Here is a 24,198-nt window from a genome sequence, read left to right as displayed (position 1 = left end):
TGAAGAACTTCACGTGCGTTTGAAACTGCGTGCGCCAGTGGTCCGCGGTGACCCGTGGACGTCGTGCGGACCGCGCGGCCCGAAAGTTTTGTCAAAGTCGTCCACAGGACGGGCTACGACTGTCCGCTGAAACAGCCTGTCGATGGGCGAGGGCTGACGGCGGCCCGCCGCCACAACGGAGCACTGACCTCCCCATGTGGGGGCGTGTGGGCTGAAGAGGTCGGCTGTCAGTCAGACTTGTCGGTGTCAGGGGGTATTCTTGTCAGGCTGAACCGGCCATCTCTCGATGGAACGGCTTGCTGTCTGCGACGGAGACGTTCCAGTGTGAAATGAGTTTCGCACAAGTTTAGTTCGTCTTAATGAACGCGAACGCTCGTGGAACTTTAAATTAACACGCGCCTTTGAAAGAAGTGGCTGTTCTGGCTAGCGCGCTTCCATGTTGTTCTCGGATCTTTGGTTTACAGTTTCCGTTCAGGTAGCGAACTGCAACCTGTGGAAGGGTTAAGTGTCGTTCTTCCTCTGGACATCGATTGGTGCTTGTGTTCAGAACGCTGTCGCAAGGTTTGCACAGTTTTGATATATTTTAGCTCATACCCTTGCGCTTTGTGTGCTGTAAGGCTTATACATCCAAAATAGATGATCCGGAGGTCCAGGGTTAGCGTGGTAAACCCGTTTTAGATAGATCTGAAAGATAACATAACCTTAATGCACCTAACATCTTTTCCAGACCTTTATACAGCAACTTGTCATAGAAAAAGATGTACGGAATAATGGTAAAATATCAGCTGACAATTTCAGCTTTATCCGTCAATGCATGCAAACGGAAACAGGGTGGAGACCTTAACTAATGGCCGTCAGAGCCTCCACTGAAACGCCTATCCTGATCTGGACGTAACCTACGGTTTAAGCTCATCCTCTTTCCATCGCGGGTCTACGATAAAAAAATCATAAAGTTGGAGTATGTAGGAGTCGGCGCCTGTTTTTATCATTCGTTCATAGTTGTGGTCTTTGCCTGTTCACAGTGGAGGACGTGAACGACAACGTGCCGGTGTTCGACCGGGCCAGCTACGCGTGCGAGCTGACGGAGCTGCCGTCGCGAGGACAGTTTGTCACCATGGTGAAGGCGCACGACCCGGACCCCACCGACCAGCTCGTCTACCGCATCGCTGACGGCAACGACCGCCAGCTGTTCTACATCAACAGGCGCACAGGTAAATGGCAGCGACAGTACAGTCACGGGCGCACAGGTAAATGGCAGGGACAGTACAGTCACGGGCACACAGGTAAATGGCAGGGACAGCACGGTCGCAGGCACACAGGTAAATGGCGGAGACAGTACAGTCACGGGCACACAGGCAAATTGCAGGGACAGTACAGTCACGGGCGCACAGGTAAATGGCAGGGACAGTACAGTCACGGGCACACAGGTAAATGGCAGGGACAGTACAGTCACGGACACACAGGTAAATGGCAGGGACAGTACAGTCACGGGCGCACAGGTAAATGGCAGGGACAGTACAGTCACGGGCGCACAGGTAAATGGCAGGGACAGTACAGTCACGGGCACACAGGTAAATGGCAGGGACAGTACAGTCACGGACACACAGGTAAATGGCAGGGACAGTACAGTCACGGGCACACAGGTAAATGGCAGGGACAGTACAATCACGGACACACAGGTAAATGGCAGGGACAGTACAATCACGGACACACAGGTAAATGGCAGCGGCAGTACAGTCGCGGGCACACAGGTAAATGGCAGGGACAGTACGGTCGCAGGCACACAGGTAAATGGCGGAGACAGTACAGTCACGAGCACACAGGTAAATGGCAGGGACAGTACAGTCACGGGCACACAGGTAAATGGCAGGGACAGTACAGTCACGGGCACACAGGTAAATGGCAGGGACAGTACAGTCACGGACACACAGGTAAATGGCAGGGACAGTACAGTGACAGGCACACAGGTAAATGGCAGGGACAGTACAATCACGGACACACAGGTAAATGGCAGGAGGGACAGTACAGTCACGGGCGCACAGGCAGAGGCAGGCTCACTATATGGGCTGCGCTCAGGTAGGCGGCAGACTAACTATATCGACGAGTGCTCAGGAAGGCGGCAGGTTCACATTACCGGCAGGTACGCAGATAGGCAGCAGGTACTTCGTCTCCAAGTATGTCCTTACCAAACCCACGGGGTTTAGAGCAAATCCAATGAAGTGATGTCACTCAGAAGGGAATGGAGGAGTGCCGGTCGCGCAGAAGCTGGGCGCAGCATTCAAAGACGATAGGCGAGCATCCAATGCGCGGTCTGCACGGTGTCGGGCCGTGGCCGTTGTCATGCCACAATGTGAACGCCCAATACCGGCTTGTGATCCAGTTCCTTGTTTTATTATTAGGTGCGTCATTCGCGCGAACTGATGACGCTTGCTGCGTATAATTCGTTTTCATACTTGGAAATGCGGCCGTGTCAGTGGCAGAGTAGCAGAGCGATTCACTGCGAGATGAATTGTCGTTTAAATCCCGGGGAGCCCCACCAACCAATTCGACGCGCTGCCGTCCAATGGACTAATGTGCTGAGCGGTGTTCTCAGTTCAGTGGACTGGAACATTGGGCCGCTCCGAGGAAGGCTTTATTTGGCCAGGTAACCGTTGGAAGTTGTCTGGATCATTGTCTGGGTCTTCATCGGGGTCAGGCGTCTCACCGTAAAGACGCGCGCAGTGAGCAGCCTGCGGTGGTTTCCCGTGAGGGGGGGGGGGGCGGCTCCCTCTTCTGAAGCGGCCGTCGTCCCGCGCTCTGGATGGGGATCTGCCGTTTGTAGAGCTGTGGACAGGGTCACCGCGAGGACGGTGGTCTCGGTATCTTGCCGGCGCCGCTTGCCCGGCCGCGACTCGTGCACAACGCTGAGAGATACAACACGAACACCTGAACCTGTTGATCGGGGTTCAGAACTGTGTGCTAACACCTGAATACCGTGCTTTGCATAAGACGTAATAAAAGGTATGGGTGAGGCACACTTGGGTACACTTGGACAGCGCTTCCCTGGGGCTTGATGGAACCACGTGGTAAAGGGATAGCGGGCGAGTTGTGGAGCGTGCTAGACCCAGTCTGGGCCACCGTGGTGGGGCGGGGAGCAGCGGGCTGGGTTTGGCAATGACTCGAGAGTGTGCTGCTCACGGCTCTCTCAACACTGCCCTGCCTGCTGAGGGTGGCTCGTAGGTCTGGCCTCGGAGGATGTGGGTCGGTGCCGCCGCGGTGCCGACGGTGACTGAGGTGTCACGTTTGTCTCGGCGCCGCAGCTGTGACGGCTCTTCTGTATAACGCCCGAGATGAATGCCCGCTCGCCGTAATGTGGAGCACAGCTGGCTGATGGCTGCCATCAGCGTGTAAACCGTGACCCTCCTCCGTACCGGTGCCGTGTGAGGGGAATGTGACGCGTCACTCTGTGTCTTGCCGTCAGCGAGCAGACCGTGACCCTCCTCCGTACCGGTGCTGTGTGAACGTGAACTGTGTGAAGGTGAACGTGACACGTCACTCCGTGTCCTGCCGTCAGCGAGCAGACCGTGACCCTCCTCCGTACCGGTGCCGTGTGAGGGGAACGTGACGTGTCCCTCCGTGTCTCCCGCAGGCGTTATCACGGTGGCCAATATCCGGGCGTTCGACGAGTCGCCCCAGTACCAGCTGAACATAACCGCCGCCGACGGTATTCACCACACCTACGTGCCCCTGACGGTCCGACTGATGCCCGCTAACAAGGTGACTGCCGCTCAGAAGCGCCCCTGCAGCAACAGTGTATCACACGTGCAATATGATGACAGCGGTGCTGCTGGCTGGCCGAGATAATGTCGCGGGCCGTCAGTTTAGTGTGTGCCGCGGAAGGCCGGGCTTGAAGGGTCTTGCATCAAGTTGTCATCGATTGAACGCGCTGGTGTGTTTTCTCAACATAGACCCGCCACGCACTGGAATGCTCTTCCCTTCCAGCATGCGCCCGCATTTGAAAAGGTCGCCTACGAGGTGGACCTGAGTGAAGACGTGGCCAGCGGCACTCCGGTGACCCAGGTCAAGGCGTATGACCCAGACAGGGGTCCCCTGGGTCAGGTGGTGTACAGCATTCCTTCCGACCGATGGAGAGAAGTATTCAGCATCAACGCTTCAACCGGTGAGTGGCTGTCATCCTTCCGTTAGAAGGTCCTGTCACAGATTTCTGACATCGCGTCCGGTCATTTTTAGGGAATGTAGATCTCAAGAGAAATCGGACGCCTTTATCTGCATCGCAATCGTTCCGGATGTTTCCTAAAGCTCTGGGGCATGGCGGAACCCACCCCTTGCTTGGAATGGGGTTAACGGGGAGCATGACCGGAACAGGGAGTGATTGGCTACTTCCATAGGTTACGAGACAGCCCGGTGCTAAACCTTCCCGTCTGGACCGGTGCTGTGTTGTGTACAGGCGTGATCAGCAACCCTCAGCGGTTGAATCGTGAGATGGAGCCGGTGCTGGGCTGCCCGTGTGAACTGGTGCTGCGTTGTGTACAGGCGTGATCAGCACCCGTCAGCGGTTGGACCGTGAGACGGAGCCGGTGCTGAAGCTGCCCGTGGGAGCTGATGCTGTGTTGTGTACAGGTGTGATCAGCACCAGTCAGCGGCTGGACCGTGAGACGGAGCCGGTGCTGAAGCTTCCCGTGTGAACTGGTGCTGTGTTGTGTACAGGCGTGATCAGCACCCGTCAGCGACTGGACCGTGAGACGGAGCCGGTGCTGGAGCTGCCCGTGTGGGCCACGGACGGTGGTCACCGGTCGGATCACACCACAGTCAAGGTCCGGCTGTCGGACGTCAACGACAACGCGCCCCGCTTCCAGCTGGCTCAGTACCGGGCCGTCGTGGCGGCCAACCTCACGGCCGGAGACGTCGTCTGCAAGGTGAGCCTGAGCCTGTCCCCGGATGGACGGGTGTCAGCGGCCAGTGCAAGGTGAGCCTGAGCCTGTCCCCGGCTGGACCGGTGTCAGCGGCCAGTGCAAGTTGAGCATAAGCTTGTCCCCCGGCTGGATGAGTGTCAGCGGCCAGTGCAAGGCGAGCCTGAGCCTGTCCGCCGGCGCCACGTGTGGCGGCGGCCAGTGGACCGCATTGACGCTGAGGTGCTGAACCATTCGCTTACCTGCCATTGTGGTTCGCTATTCTAGTGATTGACCGACGTGAGCTCGCAATGATTACGCCTTGTGGTTGGCATCTGTGGTGGTCGGGTGTGGCTTGTTTCTTGTATTCTCATTGGTCGGCGGTCCGCCAGGTGACGGCGTACGACTCGGACGAAGGAGACAACGCCAGAATCGCGTACAGCATCTTCGAGACGGAGGTGTCGGACATCAGGAAGGCCTTGGATATCGACTCGGAGACGGGAGAGATCATTCTGATGCAGCAACCAAACCAGCTTGGTGAGCAGTTCCACCCGCCGGCTGTAGCAGTGACTAGAGCTCGATTGGGAACTTAAGTTGTCTCGACGTATGGGTAATCAAATTTGTCGGTGTATGTTCCTTGAGAACATTTAAGATGGTCCGTTGCTTCTCGGATAATTGTCCATCTAAAATGAGTTTGGTATTATGCTCAAGAGCTGTCACAGACGTTGTCCGTACTCACAGCTGAGTGGGTTGTAATGTTGCATGTTCAAGCACGCCTGCGCTGTTTTCGATCAGAAAAAGCGTTTCTCGCAAACCGGTCCTCGATGCGCGGCGCAACTGGTGACCGGTGGCGCCTCTGTTGGCAGAGAGTCCGGTATACCAGTTGTTCGTGCGGGCGACAGATGGCGGCAGTGAGCGGCTGGTGGCCGACGTCCCGGTGGACGTGGTTGTGTTGCCAGACAGCGAGGGCATGCCCGTGTTTGACCCGCTGCTGTCGGGGCCACAGGGCGTGTTTCTCACCGAGAGTGACCCAGTTGGTAAGTGATGCATGGCAGTGTGAACAAGGTGAAGCATATTAGGCATGTTTGCACAGTTCTTTCTTCCAGGTAAGCCTCTCTTGGTTGAATATTTATCACCCTCTGCAGCTGTGGCTTAAGTAGCAGGTTTGACCTCTGAATGGGGCCCGTGTCGTGACAGTGTACCTGTCCCAGTGACGTATGTCCGGTTATTCCGCAGGTACCCGCATCACGTCAGTCCGGGTCCGCGGCGGCGGTACGGTGACGTACTCGGTGGCCTCGATCCACGAGATGCCGTCAGCGGACATGTTCGAAGTGGATGCGGACGGACAGCTGGTCCTGGCCAAGAGTCTCGACCGGGAGGCCGTGGACAGGTGGGTCAAACAGCTATAGACTTCGGGTCCGGAGTATGATGTTAATGGAACTATTTGCGAGCAGTGCATGCTTCCACTTTCAGGCTTGGTAAGATTGGTAAGATTTAGCATCATCGGTGGTTATTTTGGGTTGTTGGACGTCATTCATGAGCTTTAAAAAATGGGCACACTTAGCTAATTTCCTCAATTATTTTGTCATGCTATTCGAGGCAAGCATGTTCGCGGCGAATGCCATAGCATTCACATTTGACACATCGCTTACCTTCGCGATACTTCGCGCCTGCACTCCAGTGCCCGCGCACTGGACGTTGGGTTGCAGGCATTGGCCACGATGCGTCGTGCGTTGGACGCTTCTAATGCGTTCCCTGACGCTCTGTTCCGTTGCGTCAGGTACAACATCACGATCGCAGCTCAGACCGATTCTCTACCGCCGCTGGTCGCCTACTCCCACCTGATGTTGTCTGTGATGGACGACAACGACAACGATCCCGTGTTTGACGCAGACGTGTACCGCGGTACCGTCAGAGAGGGTCTGCCGGCCGGTACCAGGGCTCTGCAGGGTACGTCAGAGGTGTGACAGGTACCGTTAGAGGTAGTCTGCCGGCCGGTACCAGAGCTCTACAGGGTACGTCAGAGGTTTACCAGGTACCGTCAGAGAGGGTCTGCCGGCCGGCACCAGGGCTCTACAGGGTACGTCAGAGGTGTACCAGGTACCGTCAGAGAGGGTCTGCCGGCCGGTACCAGGGTTCTGCAGGGTAAATCGGAAGTGTACCAGGTACCCTTAGAGGTAATCTGCCGGCCGGTACCAGGGCTCTACAGGGTACGTCAGAGGTGTGCGAGGGTATTGTCAGAGAGGGTATCGTCTTTTACCAGGTTTATCAGTTCTGTGTGGGGCCAGCTGTGTGCACCCCTTTCCATTGCATCAGTGCTGTGTGTTCGTGTGTGACCTGGCTGCGCCCGTCCCCAGTGTCGGCGGTCGACCCGGACGTGGGTGCCAACGGCCAGGTGCGCTACCAGCTGCACGCCGACTCTAGCCACCTGCACGCACTGCTGGCGGTGGACGAACGGTCTGGCTGGGTGACCACGCTGCGGCCGCTGGACCGCGAGACGACAGACACCTACCGGCTGATGGTGGTGGCCGCCGACGGAGGTAACTAGGGATACCCCACAACGCAGTCGGAACGCCACAGAGCATGCATGGAATAGGGAGTACGTTGCGGAGGCTGGTGGTGATCGTCAACTATACGATTCACTAGAGGGGGACTTGTGAGGTTGGTTTGAGACCTGTGACCTGAGTGACCTGACCCGGTGTGCCCCGCCAGGGTCGCCTCGTCGCTCGTCCACGGCCAGTCTGGTGATCTCGGTGGCCGACTACAACGACTCGCCGCCCGTGTTCGCTCAGCAGCGGTACGCGGCCGTCGTTAATGAGGACGCCCTGCCGCGCACCTCCATCATGAGCCTGACGACCGATGACGCCGACTTGCTCTCGGCGCCCGTCCACTTCTACATCACCGACGGAGACCCGCACGCCCGCTTCGAGGTCAGAGCACGCCCGTTCAGCGGTGTCAGTGGTGATACAGGCGCCCAGTGGCGTGTTAGTGGCGCTAGAGACCCGCTGCGGCGTGTTAGTGGCACACAGGCCGCCCTCTGGCGTGGTAATGGCGTTACAGACCCCCTCTGGCGTGTTAGTGGCGTTACAGACCCCTCTGGTGTGTTAGTGGCGTTACATACCCCCCTCTGGCGTGTTCATGACACTACAGATCCCCTCTGGCGTGTTAGTGGCGCTAGAGACCCGCTGCGACGTGTTAGTGGCACACAGACCCCCTCTGGCGTGTCAATGGCGTTACAGACCCCCTCTGGCGTGTATGCGCCGTCCTCAAGCTCTGACGAGCATTGTTTGAAAAACTGTTTGCGTGATACTTAGGTCACAGATCATGTGTGCTCATTGTGTCCTAATTGTGACAGGCCGCGCCAGTGCTTGGGTGATCTGAAGCTCTCCACTGGCATTTGCGTAAAGTTCCCAGTTTTTAACGGGTGGCGTCACCCGAGTTTTGACAGATGTGACTCTCCTCCCACTGAAAAACGTGCATATGATCCCTAGATGGTGACGAGCGGCGTCACCAGAGGCTTAAAAGATATGACTCCCCCACTGACGAACGTGCACATGATCTCCAGCTTGTGACGAGCGACGACACCAGAGGTTTGAAAGACGTGACTCTCCCCCACTGACGAACATGCACGTGGTCCCCAGATTGTGACGAGCGGCGCCAACAGCGGCGAGCTGTTCGTGTTAAACGCGTTGGACCGTGAGACCGTGCCCAGCTACGACCTGACGGTGACAGCCACCGACGGCTCTCTGGTGGCCACCACCCAGCTACACCTGGATGTGCTCGACGCCAACGGTCAGTCTCCTCCGCCAGCACTCGGATGTGCTGACAACGCCTCTAAAGACACTTATCCCCGGGCATAGGCTCCGTAAATATCACTGATCAAGATTGTGTTGGGTTTTTGGCATGGAGGCTCTTTGAGCTTCATGTCTAATTGTGTAACTCAACGTGCGAAGCTGGTGGTTGATGCTTGCTCCGTTGTGTTTTTAACGAAATAGGGATCAAGCTGCAGAACAGTGTGCTGGCTGTGTGGCACCGTTGTAAATGCCGTTATCCTAGTCTGGTCATGTCCGGTCACCATGTAATACAACGTGGCGGCACGTGACCACGCCGTGCGGTGTTCCAGACAACCCACCCGTGTGTGAGGAGGAGGAGTACGCGGTCACGCTGAGCGAGGCGGCCCCTCCCCACCACGTGCTGACCGTCCGGGCTCATGACCTGGACGACAGCAGGAACGGTCGGCTCCGGTACTACCTGACCGGCGCCGGCGCCGACGACTTCGCCATCGACCCGGCCCTAGGTCAGCTGACGGCCGAGCTGTTTCCGATGACGTCATTTGTACCCGGACTGGTTGAAGGAATGGCGAAGCTGTCGCTGAGGCAGTCGCTATGTGCGTTGAAGCGTCTTCTAAGTGCGTCTTGTCGTCGATGCCCTCTCACGCTTGGTTTGTCTCTTCACCATTGATATTGTCATGCTTGTCATCAGTTCATGTTCACATAAGGTATTATTGTGTGGCCCTACGTTATGACCGTCATCTGGTCTGCTTGGCTTGCGTTCTGATGTCGCACCAGGCCGCCCTGGCCTGACCTGACCTGACCTGACGCCTTGTGCCGTGGCCAGGTCACGTGCGCGTGTCCGGCTCGCTGGACCGCGAGTCCCGGCCCGTCTACCGCCTGACGGCGCACGTGCAGGACCGCGGCCGCGCCGAGTGGGAGTGCACCAGCGTGCTGACTGTCACACTGGAAGACGTCAACGACTGCGCGCCCAGCTTCGCCCCGCCCGTGCTGTCGCTGACGGTGCCCGAGGACACGGCCGTCGGCACCATCCTGGGACGGCTGGACGTCCGTGATGATGACCTGGGTCAGTACAAACGTAGACCACAACATTCTGGAACGGCTGGATGTCCGTGACGATAACATGGGGCAGTACAGACACAGACCACACTATCCTGGGACGGCTGGACGTCCTTGACGATGACCTGGGGTCAATACATACACAGACCACACCATCATGGTATGGCTTGACTGTAGTGTCATGTAGTTCTTGTGTGTTTCGGTTCAGGCCGGCCGTACTTGGTTTGATACTAGCCTGTCCCCATGCACTGGGCCTGACTTGAGTCAGGCAGACTACCCGGGGTGCCGTTCTCAGGCGTGTGCACCGATCCTAGTCCCAGTTTGACAGTAGGTACTCGGTGTGCCGTTCTCAGGCGTGTGAATCGATCTTGGCCACAGTCTGACTGTAGAGACTGTGCCGTTCCCAGGCCTGTCGGCCGAACTGGAGTACAGTCTGGTGGAGGAGGACGACGACGATGCCCGGCTGCTGCTGGACCCGAGGACGGGCGTGCTGACTCTGGGACGGCCGCTGGACCGGGAACAGCAGGCCATGTTCAACATCAGCGTGCGAGCCACGGATGGCGGCACACCCCAGCTGTCCAGCACCGCCACAGTCATACTGCTAGTGCAGGGTACGTTTGTCTGCGCTGTGAGAAAGATTACAGCCATATTGCTGGTGCAGGGTACGTCTGCCTGTGCTGTGAGCAGGGTTACAGTCATACTGCTGGTGCAGGGTATGCCTGCTTGTGTTGTGGAAAGGGTTACTGTCATGCTTCTTATGCAGGGTGCGTCTTACAGTGTTGTCAGATAAGGCTATTTTCGCATCTTTGTTTTAGCATTTGTTCGATATCGGGTGATGTGTGTGGTGGTAATTTATTGGCTCTTCGTCAAGGCTGACATTTGTTTGAAATACTCACAGACGTGAACGACAACGCGCCCGAGTTCACCAAAACGTTGTACCACGCGACGACATTGGAAAACACCACTGTTGGGACAGAGGTTCTCAAACTTCTGGCCACCTCGAGGGACTCTGGTGTCAACGCCGAGATCAGCTACAGCATCATTGGCGGCAACGAACACAACATGTTCCAGATCAACCCGAAAACAGGTGCGTGCTTGTCAGCATTCTAGGTGCCTGTGTTGTACTTCAAGGCGGGTATAGGAGCACATGGCGACACATGTGCGTTTTCTAACAGGTATTGTGTCGGTGAGGTCCCACCTGGACTTTGAGCGTACCCGGGAGTACCTAGTGACCCAGGCGTATGTTCCGACAGGTATTGTGTCGGTGAGGTCCCGGCTAGACTTTGAGCGTGCCCGGGAGTACATTGTGGCCCCGGTGTGTGTGTTCCGACAGGTATTGTGTTGGTGAGGTCCCAGCTGACTTTGAGCGAGCTGGGGAATACTTGGTGACCCCTGTGTGTGTTCCGACAGGTATTGTGTCGGTGATGTCCGAGCTGGACTTTGAGCGAGCTGGGGAGTACGTGGTGACCCCTGTGTGTGTTCCGACAGGTATTGTGTCGGTGATGTCCGAGCTGGACTTTGAGCGAGCCAGAGAGTACATGGTGACCCCTGTGTGTGTTCCGACAGGTATTGTGTCGGTGATGTCCGAGCTGGACTTTGAGCGAGCCAGAGAGTACATGGTGACAGTGGAGGCCCGGGACGGCGGCATTCCGCCGCTCAGCAACCACGCCACCGTCAACGTCACCGTGCTCGACTGCAACGACAACGCGCCGGTGTTCGGGCAGGAGGTGTACAGCGCTGTTATCCGCGAGGATGTGGCCACAGGAGAGCGCCTCCTGCAGGTATGTGAACTGCTGGGGCCACTGAAAATCTTGTGACGTCACAGAAATGTGTGTCGTTTGAAGCAGTTGATCGTTAGCTTGACTAAGGACGTGGGAGACGTTTGTGTTTATCTGTGTGTTGTGAAACGTGTGTTGCTGGATCTTTTTTCAATTCCGCTGGTTAGACATTTGCATGTGACCACCACAGTGTAGGCCAGTCCAGCAGTGTTGATGTGGTTTGCCTGCGCAGTGTCGTGCCGGGTTACCATATTCGCGCTCCCTGTCCGCTTGCCGGAGAAAAGAAAGCAGCAGCCCCTTCAGGCAACCTAGCCCGAAGTCACGTCATGAGCCATATTGTGAGCCTGCGCTCACCAGCCGACAGCCCATACTGATATCTGTCCGGCCTGCCCTGTTGAGCCGGGTGGGGGATCCGCGCTGGGAGTGCACTGTGCTGTGGCCGACACAGCGCAGCACCAGGTGCGCCGGATGTGGCCTGACCGGCACGCCGCGTCGCCAGGTGCACGCGGCTGACCTGGACTCGGGCGCCAACGCTCGGGTGCGTTACTCGGTGACCGGCGGTGACCAGCACAGCCAGTTTGCCATGGACGCCGACTCGGGCTACCTCTATGTCGCCACGCAGCTCGACAGAGAAATGGTGCGTAGGCTGGTGATACGGAGCCAAAGTAGCGAGGCCAGTTCTGATAAAATATGTTTAGCTGCAGTGGGCAACTGACGCATGAACATGACGACATTTTCTATTGTCTCATCATATGTTGCGGGTAAGTCGACCCGGTTGTATGATGTGACAATGGAAATGTGACAGTCGGACGGGTTTTGTTTGGACTTAGTCCGAATCTTTTGATTGGATGGATTTCTGCGGCCAGTGCCCACGCTAAGCGCTGGCTGTTTAATGAGCCGCCCTGACTCCACCATCCGATTGTGGGATCTTGTAGCGAAAGCTGCACGTGCCTTGATGATGATGACTTGGGCTACAGGGCGCGGCGACTACATTTTTTATTTGGCGCTCATGTTGTACGTGCCTTAATGACGAGCACGGGCGCTCTACCCTCCAACGTTACCTAACCTTTCGAATGGCCGCTGCTGCCTGTTCCATCATATTCTCGGGCAAAAGTTGAGCGCCCAAGCCACTGAAACCCACTACCAAGGGCAGATGTATCGGAAGGCAGACACTCAAACCAACTGAGCCACCGGGATGGACAAGTTATACTATAACCGAGTGCATATCGTGAAATGCTTCCTACAATACGTTAGGGCGCGCAACCGAGCGGCACATATCGGACCCGAACTGACAGCTGACGCTCACCAGTGGAAGGGCTCGACATGCATTTGAGGCTCACGCTTCAGCTGACGCTCACCAGTGGTAGGGTTTAACGTGCATTTGAGGTTTACGCCTCAGCTGACGCTCACCAGTGGAAGGGTTTAACGTGCATTTGAGGTTCACGCCTCAGCTGACGCTCACCAGTGGTAGGGTTTAACGTGCATTTGAGGTTCACGCCTCAGCTGACGCTCACCAGTGGTAGGGTTTAACGTGCATTTGAGGTTCACGCCTCAGCTGACGCTCACCAGTGGTAGGGCTCGGCATGCATTTGACATTCACGCCTCAGCTGACGCTCACCAGTGATAGGGTTTAACGTGCATTTGAGGTTTACGCCTCAGCTGACGCTCACCAGTGGAAGGGTTTAACGTGCATTTGAGTTTCACGCCTCAGCTGACGCTCACCAGTGGTAGGGTTTAACGTGCATTTGAGGTTCACGCCTCAGCTGACGCTCACCAGTGGTAGGGCTCGGCATACATTTGACATTCACGCCTCAGCTGACGCTCACCAGTGGTAGGGCTCGACATGCATTTGAGGTTCACGCCTCAGCTGACGCTCACCAGTGGTAGGGTTCGACATGCATTTGAGGTTCACGCCTCAGCTGACGCTCACCAGTGGTAGGGCTCGACATGCATTTGAGGTTCACGCCTCGGTGCTTCGCGGCTCGCTTCTCGCCCCTCGGCTCCACGGTGCCGGTATGTCCGGAGGTGTCAGGCGAATTGATCAAAGCAGCTGGGGCCGACACGTGCTCTGGTTGCAACAGACAGGGGTTGCGCCGGGCTGTGCAGAGGCTGTACAGTACCTGACACACGTTTTATCCATGGATTGTACTGCAATAGTGGTCGATGACGTTCTACACCTGAATTTCGTCAAGGGTTGTGAGCAGTTTCAATTATGTCTTGAACGTGCTCATTTCCACACGTTGCTGTCGCCTTATGCCTTATTGTTTGGGTCAGGTGTCCAGCTCATTTTCACACATTGCTGTCGCCTTACGCTTTATTGTTTGGGTCAGGTGTCCAGTTACAGTCTGGATGTGACGGCGACGGATGGTGGCGATCCCTCGCTCAGCTCCTCCGCCCAGATCAACGTCCACGTCAGCGACGCCAACGATAACCCGCCAGTCTTCTCTCAGTCTCGCTACAGCGCCATTATTCAGGTGAGGTCTGATGAAGAAGCAGTGCGGCAATATGATACAGTGCATGTGTGCCCTGCATCATTTCCCTGCTGGTGGCACTTCGACAAAACCAATCCGCTCATGTTTTATGTACATGTTCGTATTACTTTGGTGTTACCGGGAGACTAAACAAGCGGGTTGGGAGGAAAACTCAGCAGATTCTATTAGTTGCTAATCGTACTATAAGCCTCATCGATCTTTGCATACCTGGGCAGTCTCGACAACTTTCTCTGAAACGAACGCCCTTGTTTTCTTCTGGAAAGATTGACACCTTGTCCGAACTATTCCAGCCATCATCTTCTGCTGTCCAACCAGTTGACATGTTGTCTGGAGAGTTCCTTCCCCTCTCGCCTCAGGAGGATAAGCCTTCCGCTATAAGCCGCTGCTGTTCCTCCAGTTGATATGTGGTCTGGAGGGCTCCTCCCTCCCTCCCTCGCCGCAGGAGGATGGACCCCCGACTACCAGCCGCTGCTGTTCCCCCCAGTTGATATGTGGTCTGAAGAGTTCCTCCCTCCCTCCCTCGCCGCAGGAGGATAGGCCCCCGACTACCAGCCGCTGCTGTTCCCCCCAGTTGATATGTGGTCTGAAGAGTTCCTTTCTCCCCCTCTCTCTCTCTCTCTCTCTCTCTCTCTCTCTCTCTCTCTCTCTCGCCGCAGGAGGGCAAGGCTCCCGGCCACCCGCTGCTGCTGCTCTCCCCATGTTGTCTGAAGAGTTCCTCCCTCTCTGGCCGCAGGAGGATAAGCCTCCCGGCCACCCGATGCTGCTGTTCTCTGTGACGGATGCTGACGAGGATCCGAACGCCGGCCCGTTCACGTTCGAGGTGGCCGAGGGCAACGGCGGCAACTGGTTTGTGATCACGGCCGGCGGACAGTTGCGCACGGCCGCCAAGTTTGACCACCGGCTGCGCAACTCGTACAAGCTGCTGGTGCGCGTCTACGACAACGGTGATGACGTGCGCTTCTCCGAGACCTGGGTCGACGTCAAGGTCAGTGAAAGGGACGTTGGGATTTTCTAATGCAGTGATAGAGGACACCTTTGTTTTTGCACGGTCCGGCTTGAAGAACTATGTGTAAAATATTCGTAACGGCATTTGGTCATAGACGCAACATTCCCACAGCCGTACAACGTCCCGAACGATTCGTAAGCTGGAATGTCAGGGCTTTGGCCATTTTCGACAAATGGTTGAATATTCGTGTCACATACGGCACATTATCGAAGAGCTGGACAGTGGTTTGCCACTGGCCTCATAGGCAACGGAGGGCTGTGACAATCTGCTGACCGTTGACGCGCTGCGTTGCAGATAATCGAGGAGCCGCAGTACCCGCCGGTGCTGATCCCGCTGCACGTGTCGATCCAGTCGTACCAGGACAGCTTCCCGGGCGCCGTGGTGGGTCGCGTGCACGCCTCCGACCAGGACCCGTACGACCGGCTGCAGTTCGGCCTGGTGGCCGGCCAGGCCGGCCTCGAGCGCCTGTTCGAGCTGGACCCGGACGACGGCTCGCTGGTGACGCTGGCCGGCATTGACGCCGGATTGTACCGGCTGAACGTGTCCGTGACGGACGGCAAGTTCACCAGCCACACGGCCGTGACGGTGGACGTGAGCGAAATCACGGACCAGATGGCGCGTCACGCCGTCTCCGTGACGCTGGCCAGCCTCACGCCGCGGGCGTTCGTGCTGAGCTACATGAAGCCGTTCCGGCGTGCGCTGCGCAAGCAGCTGAAGGTGCGCGCCAAGGACGTGCTGATCCTGAGCGTGCAGCCGGCGGCGGCGGGCGGCGGTCGGCGGCGCAGCCGGGCCGCCCGGCCGGCGGACCTGGCCGTGCTGCTGGCCGTGCGGCGCGGCCCGGCCTGGATGGAGGCGGCCGTGGTGCGGCGCCGGCTGCTGGCCGGCCGCGCCGCCGTCAGCCGCCTGCTGGCCGTGCCGCTGCTGGCCGTCGATGAGGACGGCTGTCAGGCGACGCCCTGCCTGCACGGCAACTGCAGCGACGTGGCCGTGTTCGACGACGAGCTGGTGGTGAGCGTGGCCACGGACGTGGTCAGCTTCGTCTCGCCGCAGCACAGCCGCCAGCTCAGCTGCCAGTGCCACGTCGGCTTCGGAGGTCAGTCGGCTTGCTCGCGGCAGCACTTTTACGCTCGCATGGCCAGCTCTGCGTATTCGGCTGTGAGGTCAGCGGACGTATTTCGCACACGTTAGTTTCCAATCGCCGCACTGCTAGTTGTCGTGCATTGTGGTGCTGAATTTTAGTTGGAAATGTCAAATATTGTAGAATATGTGCAGCGGTGTTATGTGTACACGATCAGGGCAGTGAGCGCTCGCCTCTAGCTGCGGAGGTCGGTTAGCTCTCTTGCTTGCCATGATCTCGCAGATGACCTGACATCGCTCTGACGGTGACCTCGGAACCGAGCGGGTGGGCTGTGCTCTGACCTGTGCTCTGGTGGCGGCAGGCGAGCTGTGCTCGGAGCTGGTGAACGAGTGCGGCCGCTCGCCGTGCGCCGAGTACCAGACGTGCATACCGGACGCCTCAGCGGCGGGCTTCAGCTGCCGATGTCCGGAGGGTCGCACCGGCCCCCGCTGTGGCCTGCTCGCCTCCGAGTGCCGCCAGGGCCAGTGCTACACGCCGCGCGCGCCGTTCTCGCTGGACGGCGACGGGTACGCCGAGTACCGGCTGCTGGAGCCATCCGAGCGGCGCCTCACCCTGGAGCTGAGCCTGCGGACGCGGCAGCCGACCGGCACGCTCGTCTACTCGGCCGGCGGCGTCGAGTACAGCATCCTTGAGGTCAGCGTCTTGTCTGTGCTGATGGCAGCTGGGAACACTGGACGAGAGAGGGTACAGCACGTCAGAGGTAGCTGGCGTAGCTTGTTGTGCAGTCACCGCTTCTTTGTGGCCACGTGGAGAAGCTGACTCAAATATGGCAGAAGCTTTGTCATTTTGACCGTGACACCCGTCTTGGCTCTGAAAATCTCTGATGGTTCTCATCCTTTGTAAACAGCGTAGGCTTCATTGCATATTGGTTGACGTATTGTCGGTTTGATCTCCTTCCATTTGCGTGGTTGCTGTTCTGCTGTGCGTTATTTGCATGCATAATTTTGATATCATAATGGGCCTTACTCGGATTTCAGATTGTGAACGGTCAGCTTCAGTACCGTTTCGACTGCGGCAGCGGTGAGGGGCGCGTCCTGGTGCCGGACATGCAGTTCAACGATGACCGGTGGCACAACGTGCTCGTGAAGAGGTTCGGCAACAGAGCTGAGGTGCTGGTGGATGGACGCTATGGTGCACAGGTGAGGACCCCATCATTCCCGGCTCATAACTGAAGCACGCAGGCGGGCATACAGTGTGTTGTAAACCCGCCTTCTTAATGACATATCATGGGGTGTCAATGATGGCTATTGGTTGGGGCCGGCATTTCTACCAGACTTGCGGGCACTGTGTCTTGACATGTAGCGTAGCGTTTCCGTCACCCGACACACCAGCGGCGGACTGTTTGTCTGATTGCGTGCCGTGGCTGCAGGGCGCGGCGCCCGGCTTCTACGAGGTGCTGAGCGTGGCCAATGGACTGATGTTCGTGGGTGCTGTCGTGCGCCCGGCCGGCTCGGACGGCTCGCGCGAGACGGAACGCGGCTTCGCCGGCTGTCTGGACAACCTTCAGCTGGACGGCCACCGGCTGCCGCTGCACGCGCGCGACAGCAGCCGCTCGGCGCGGCTGCAGCAGACGGTGCGTCTGTCGGCCCGCTGCCGGGCCGAGCTGGCCGAGCCGGACGCCTGCGGCCACCAGCCCTGCCTGAACGGCGGCCGCTGCTCGGCGACCGCCGCCGCCGCCGGCGGCTTTAGCTGCGCATGCGCAGTCCGCTTCCTCGGCGAGCGGTGCGAGCAGGACACGGACCCGTGCGCCTCATCACCCTGCCTGCACGGCGGCGTGTGCACCAACGTGGCCGGTGACTACCGCTGCGACTGTCCGGTGCGTCTGTCGGGCCGGCGCTGCCAGTACGGCCTGCACTGCAACCCCAACCCGTGCCGCAACGGCGGCGCCTGCGAGGAGGGCGCGTTCGGACCGCTGTGCAAGTGTCGCGGTTTCACCGGGCCCCTGTGCACGGTCGACGTCAACGAGTGCCTGCAGAGTCCGTGCCGCAACGGCGCCACGTGCGTGAACGTGCCGGGCGCGTTCCGCTGCCTGTGCGCGGCCAACTGGACGGGCACGTACTGCGGCCTGACGGCGGCGGCGCCGGCCGCCCGGCTGCCCATCACGCTCGAGCACATCGTCGGCATCGTGGCGTTCGTGCTGGCGCTGTTTCTGGTGGTGCTGCTGGTGGTGTGCTGGCGCCAGTCGCGGCGCAAGCGCAGCCGCACGCCGCGCCACCCGCTGGCCGGCAACCAGGACGCCTCGAACGAGATCCTGCTGCAGAACATCAAGCCAAAAAACCAGCGCGGCGAGTACAAGCGGATGTCCAAGGTGTCCAACTTGGAGGCCAACAGCTCGGTACGTGCGCTGTCACTAGGTGTCGACGAACATCGTTGCTCGATGTGAACACTTACGTGTCGCCGGTTCACAGCCAGGCATGCCATGTGCAGACTACTTTCACGTACTCGGGTTAAACGACCGAGAGGTTTCAGGCACGTAAACACAGAGGAGAGTCAGGTGTTGAGATGTTTTCTAGCTCAGAGATGTATATCAGGTGAAATGTACGTAGGTTACGTTCGTTACATACGCTGTTCAGGCTCGACCCCATGTCCTTGTGGGCACCTGTTTTCATGTGTGTCCGGCAGGTGGCAGCGACTCTGCCGGTCCGTCCGGCGTCGTTCACCGGCGGAGCCAACAACCGGGCCTCCGAGCCGCAATACTCGACGCTCAACAACCTGGACACCATCCGCAGCTACGGGTCGGCAGCCGACGACCTGGACGGTCCACCACACAGCGCCTGCCAGTACTTGCAGGTCAGTTAGACCTTCCCGGGCCTGGACGGTCCGCCGCACAGCGCCTGGCAGTACTTGCAGGTCAGTTAGACCTTCCCCAGACCTGGACGGTCCGCCGCACAGTGCCTGCCAGTAGTTGCAGGTCAGTTGGACCTTCTCGGACCTGGACGGTCCGCCGCACAGCGCCTGCCAGTACTTGCAGGTCAGTTAGACCTTCCCCAGACCTGGACGGTCCGCCGCACAGCGCCTGTCAGCACTTGCAGGTCACTCACAGCGCCTGTTTGGCGTCCTGTTATTGTGGTGAATGTTCTCCTAGTGCGACGCGTGACCTCTGACGACCTCTCCGTTTCTGTGTTCAGAACTTCAACAAGCCCACGGCGAGTGTGGCGCCCTCTATGGCGGCCACAGCCTCCGACATGAGCGCCACCAACACTCTGGAGAAGTCCTACCGGGACATGGACAAAAACATCAAGCCCTCCTACTACGACATGCACAAGATACAGAACGGTACGCGTCTCATGGCTGTCTGCGTGGCCCGGCCTATATGTAAGCAGTGTTCGTGTCTGGATGAACCCCGATAGGCTTGGATTTGGTGGCCCGCGGGAAACCGTGACATCTATTATTTGTATCGATCATACGTTATGAGGACCTAATCTGGCGGTGATGGTGGTGGTTGGTGGCCCGCTTGGTGACCTCAGGGCTGGTGACAAACATCAGGCGTGACGCGTGCCCCCCGCTGTCTGTGCAGACCTGACGGACCCGCAGCTGGCGGCGCTGAACAGGATCCAGCTGCCGCCGCTGGACAAGCCGCGCCGTGAGGGCGGCGCCACCGCTCTCTCCTCCCCGGAAACGCCAGGTCAGCTCCCGCCGCATGACGCCTGCCAATCGGTTGCTGGCCAGCTTTAAGTTGTGAATGACATTCTCCTCACGCCGCTGAGCCTATGATCATATCTGCACCCTTCCAATGAATGGGTGCTCCTTTGTGCCAGCTTCTGGTCGTGTGTTGTGCGGGTCGTGTGGACTCATGTTTTATACTCCGTTCCCGGTCGGGTTCAGCTATCTACCCGGCATCATTTCAGACTACCAACGCCAACGTTCCTTGATGTACAACCCAATGATGTTGATGAACGTACGCCAACGTTCCTTTCAGATTACCACTGGGACTGTTCGGACTGGGTTCGCACCAGTCAGAATCCCCTGCCGAACATCACCGAGGTCACGGGGTCAGAGGTCAAGGACACGTCCAGTTACCATAGCAACGAGAGCAACGAGAGCAACACTGCTGTTCGCGCCCCTGCCAGTGAGTAAAATCGACTTTTGCGACGCCATGGTTGCGACTGAGTCTTCATATGGAGATAAATCGTCTCAGTTTGCGACATGCCTTGCATTTCGGAATGCTTTGTGAATTGGATACATACACATTGTGGATGGAGTGTGCTTTAGAGATGGGAAACTCAACGAAGCGTTTTGTAAGCTGGGGAAAAGTGCGTTATACGCTACATTCGCATGTGGGAACGCAATTAAGTCAGTCGTGCTCACATTCAGCTTCAAATACACGGTAAGGTGAGACTCCCGCGTCGTGCATTGGGCAATTTCAAATGAAACTGCTATCTTGCCGAAGTCTGAGTTTGAGGGCAGACGTGACTGGCAGAATGTTCGAAGCGTATCTGTTCGAAACTTCACGCACTTATGTTGGCTAGTTCACATGTGTGAACATTTTGTGGGCATTTTTCTTCGACGGTTCTGTGCCCCCTTCCAGGTGTCCGAAGAAGATACGAAACAGGAGTATAGACTAGGCTATAACATAATTTAGTGAATTACCTGCAACACTTTTTGGCGCTGCTGCAATCCTTACTGATGGCTACTTCGGTCGCAAGTGTCAATGCGTAGAAAATTGGGTCGGACGTTTGTGTGTCGGCAACAGCTAGCTCAAAGCGTCCTGGGCTCCTCTTTGATGTCTCAACTAACATTCCCAGCTGATTGTTCGATGTATCAGATCACGAGATCACGAGACAGCGAGTCCGGGAACACGTGGCCGGACATTTACTTGCAACACGACATAACTGGCAGCTTTTTCTGCTATGGTCCGATTTTGTTCACTGACACTCAGATATAAGTCCGTGCCCCCCCCCCCCCCCCCCCCCCCCCCAAGTACTGAGAGCTGGGTGGAACAGCGGCCAGACAGCGTGGTTGTTTGAGGAGAGGCCGCAGCCGCTGCTGAGTGGTGCATAGAAACGGGACTGGGGCTTTCAAGTAAGGTGTTTTTTGTGCTAGCTTGTCTGCTTCTGCGAAGCCTATGAGCACATTATATTTGGTTGCTGATCAAGACGATGGCTTGATTCAGTTTTCACCTTATTCCTAACGCCGCTTAAACCAATGAAGTTGATAGACCGTACGTTCAGTTTGCTGCTTTGAGTCGGAATTGTTTTGCCAACGGAACAGATTTTGTTGTCTTCGGTTGTCGGTTTCGGTTACGGGCCCATACAGCCTGTTGATCCCACCCCCAATACCGTTCTTATGCTCGAGCACTACCTCCATAGCAGTGCACCACACTTACGCTGCAATTTGCACGAGAGTATACCTGTGATCAGTTTATGAACGAGATTTTGCCGATGATGAATATCCCCGGTATCGTAGCCAAATGAAAATAACCGATTGTTGCAATGTTCGCTAGTTTGCGTATGTCGTACCATGATCTCAAATTGACGTTTCGTGAATGCGTTTAGTCCTATTGGGTTCAAGCATCGCTCAAAATTGAACATACTTTATATTACATCACGTCTATGTATGCCAACCAAAAAGAATTATCCACAATGAGTTGGCAATTCATCATATCCGTTTATGAATTTGGACCACCTTTACCTAACGTTCTGTTAAAAACCGCTAGTTTTGAAATTAACGAAACGCAACTGAAAACTGTAACTTCCGCCCCAATCTGGAGCATGCAACGCGTGCAGCTTCATGACGTCCTGTGCTGCGCAGGCGTGGCCATGGCGGACGACGACGACGTGCTGGAGACGCTGAACGAGGACCAGACGTCCGACTACGTGGGCGAGGGCGACGGCGACGACATCACCTCGGACCTGGACACGCTGCCCGAGCCGACCGACTTCGACCGCATTCTGTCGGCTCACGGCATCGAGCTGGGCGGCTCGGCGTCCGAGCTGTCGTCGGTGGCCGGCGGCGACCTGGCCTACGGCCTGGCGGCGCACCCCAACCTGTACCTGCCGGCGCACAGCGGCGCCGACACGGACGGCGAGGCGGACGGTCTGCTGCACCGGCTGGACAGGTGAGCCACCCTGTGACGGGGCTCACTGGGAACGCCGGCGGCACGTTCAGCTGGGCACCGGGATGAAAGTCAGCGTCGTCTTGGAGCTGAGCAATGAAGTTGGCACTAGTCGCTATGACCAACCTGTACTTCAAACAACACAGCGTGACGTGATGTACTCAGAAGTCAGCTACGGCCCTGACCGTCCGTGTCCCGTGCCGCGCAGGTACCGGTACCCGGCGCGCAACCGTCTGCCGCTGCAGCTGGGTACGTACGCCGAGCTGGAGTCGCTGACGGCCGGCAGTCAGAGCGAGGACGGCGGCCAGCTGTGTGACATCGAGTCGGACGACGCCAGCTCGCGCATCTGACGGCGCCCGGCCGGCCGGAGCTGGGCCGCGATCTCAGAGGCCGGGCCGGCCGACGGCCGACGGCGCGCGGTGGGACGGGCGGCGCCGGGCCCGCCGGCCGGCCGGGCCAGCTCGGAGGAGACACTCGCGCTCAGGTCGGCCGGGGTGAGGCTGGCCCGCCGGCCCAGCGGCCGGCACATTCCGACGGCGGCCCTCCTGACGGCGGCCACCTGAGTGCTGGGAGTCCCCGGGCAGCGTAACTCCTCGAGAGACAGTCCTTTGAGGACCGTCCTCGGAGTTGCACCGCGATGCGTCGGGCGCCGTGAGATGGGCTTCCGACTGTGTGGTGCTCCGATCCTCAGCCGTGATCGACACACCCCGTCGTTCGCGGCTGTGGCTGGACGGAGCCGCGGCTGACGGGTCCTCGTGAGAACGCCGTGCAGCCTGCAGACAGCTCCGCTGTCGTGTGTTGTGCGTTTTCCGATGGTGGCTGCGCGGGCGTCCGGCCTGGAGCCACGTCAGCGCAGGCTGCCGCGTAACGAGCTTTAGTTTGATTTGACCTTAGCCGAGATTATGCGATGGAGCAGTCCCAGTCATGCACTGCCATTGTAGCAGTTTAATTTCGTCCGCATGGGTGGCGCTTGCTGCGTGAAGTATTGGCCAAACTCCGCTGAGATTCCAGTACAAAGTGCATGAATGGTGCTACTTTGTACCCATTTTTACTTAACGACTGCTCGGAACAGCGTCGGATCGGGCGTCAGCTCTGTGTTTTGTTATTGACTGGTGGCCTCGCTTCCGGGGGACCACATTTAGTTTAGCGTTCATGACATGTAATCTGTTAGTGCTCTCTCGCTGCTTTTGGTTCACTAATTTCTGCCCCGCGTTGGCACTTCGCCAGCGCGAGTGGGCTTGCTCCCAGTGCCGCCAGCAACTCCCGTGTTCTGTACCCGGTGGCGAGTGCATGCATTGCCGTTACCGCGGAGCAGCCGCACGCGTACTGCACGCCTCTTTTCGTGTGCCGCGCATGCTGTGACGTCACGCGCCGATCGCCGCTCGGCTGCGGATCATGCATGGACGACTCGCCTGCTTCTGGACCCACCGGGCGTAGGCTCGTCTGGCTGCGACCCGGAAGGAGACGGCCGCCCGCGATCTGCGTCAGGAGAGCCGTGTCTGACTGATGTGTCCGTGCGTGCTGCTCGGAGCGACTGCTGGTGGTATTTGTGTTTAAATGCGCCGCTGCGGTGAGAGCGGACAGGTCCGCCGGGCTTTTGTGACCACGTGCCATAACTGTGATACATTCTGTACATACTGCATTCTATGCCTACCGGTTTTTTGTACATAAATGTTTTGTATGGAGTGGTGTCTCATTTATTCAGTTCGACGAAGGTTAAACTTTTTGCGTCGTCCAATGTCCGAAAGCGAATCCAATCGAGCTACATCTCAAGGTGATGCACTCAATGCAGGTTCATACGTAACGAGAAACACGTCCAAACAAGACAGCCGTTCCCTGTCCAGTTTTGAGCACTCCTAACGCTCCTGTCTTTTATGTGGGTCTCAAGGAGTCTTTTCAAGGAGGCGGGGAGATTTTTCAAACATAATGGGAAAGCTAATCCTACCTCGGTGAGATACAGGCAACGCCATGTAGCCTCAGCAGTTGAGTG

At 57.7% G+C, this 24,198-nt stretch overlaps 2 protein-coding genes across 2 annotated transcripts in view; both read left to right on the top strand.

Moving 5' to 3' along the window:
- Nucleotides 1-15,774, top strand: part of LOC119090030 (fat-like cadherin-related tumor suppressor homolog) — a gene marked incomplete at its 3' end in the record, with an annotated part of 36,556 nt that extends 20,782 nt beyond the window's left edge. The window contains exons 14-33 of the mRNA XM_037212826.1: nt 1,023-1,211; nt 3,629-3,756; nt 3,982-4,159; nt 4,708-4,916; nt 5,282-5,426; nt 5,756-5,926; nt 6,126-6,279; nt 6,670-6,839; nt 7,247-7,429; nt 7,602-7,819; nt 8,531-8,681; nt 9,013-9,186; nt 9,507-9,746; nt 10,147-10,350; nt 10,638-10,826; nt 11,306-11,520; nt 12,017-12,154; nt 13,848-13,991; nt 14,743-14,994; nt 15,310-15,774. Of these exons, the coding sequence (XP_037068721.1) occupies nt 1,023-1,211; nt 3,629-3,756; nt 3,982-4,159; nt 4,708-4,916; nt 5,282-5,426; nt 5,756-5,926; nt 6,126-6,279; nt 6,670-6,839; nt 7,247-7,429; nt 7,602-7,819; nt 8,531-8,681; nt 9,013-9,186; nt 9,507-9,746; nt 10,147-10,350; nt 10,638-10,826; nt 11,306-11,520; nt 12,017-12,154; nt 13,848-13,991; nt 14,743-14,994; nt 15,310-15,774 (3,917 nt within the window). The remainder of the gene's footprint in view (nt 1-1,022; nt 1,212-3,628; nt 3,757-3,981; nt 4,160-4,707; nt 4,917-5,281; nt 5,427-5,755; nt 5,927-6,125; nt 6,280-6,669; nt 6,840-7,246; nt 7,430-7,601; nt 7,820-8,530; nt 8,682-9,012; nt 9,187-9,506; nt 9,747-10,146; nt 10,351-10,637; nt 10,827-11,305; nt 11,521-12,016; nt 12,155-13,847; nt 13,992-14,742; nt 14,995-15,309) is intronic.
- Nucleotides 15,775-17,787: 2,013 nt separating this feature from the next.
- LOC119114757 (fat-like cadherin-related tumor suppressor homolog) lies at nt 17,788-23,888 on the top strand. Its single transcript, XM_037238786.1, has 7 exons — nt 17,788-18,488; nt 18,776-18,943; nt 19,282-19,429; nt 19,671-19,778; nt 20,073-20,222; nt 21,905-22,211; nt 22,417-23,888. The coding sequence occupies exons 1-7, from the start codon at nt 18,453-18,455 to the stop codon at nt 22,556-22,558; spliced, it is 1,059 nt and encodes a 352-aa protein (XP_037094681.1). The 5' UTR covers nt 17,788-18,452; the 3' UTR covers nt 22,559-23,888.
- The last annotated feature ends 310 nt before the right edge of the window (nt 23,889-24,198 follow it).

This window comes from Pollicipes pollicipes, unplaced genomic scaffold, assembly GCF_011947565.3.
Source record: "Pollicipes pollicipes isolate AB1234 unplaced genomic scaffold, Ppol_2.1 Scaffold_3087;HRSCAF=3621_pilon_pilon_pilon, whole genome shotgun sequence".
NCBI classification, from domain to species: Eukaryota; Metazoa; Arthropoda; class Thecostraca; order Pollicipedomorpha; family Pollicipedidae; genus Pollicipes; species Pollicipes pollicipes.
The sequence above is the reverse complement of the archived record's forward strand: the minus strand, read 5'-3'. Positions and strand labels throughout refer to the sequence as shown.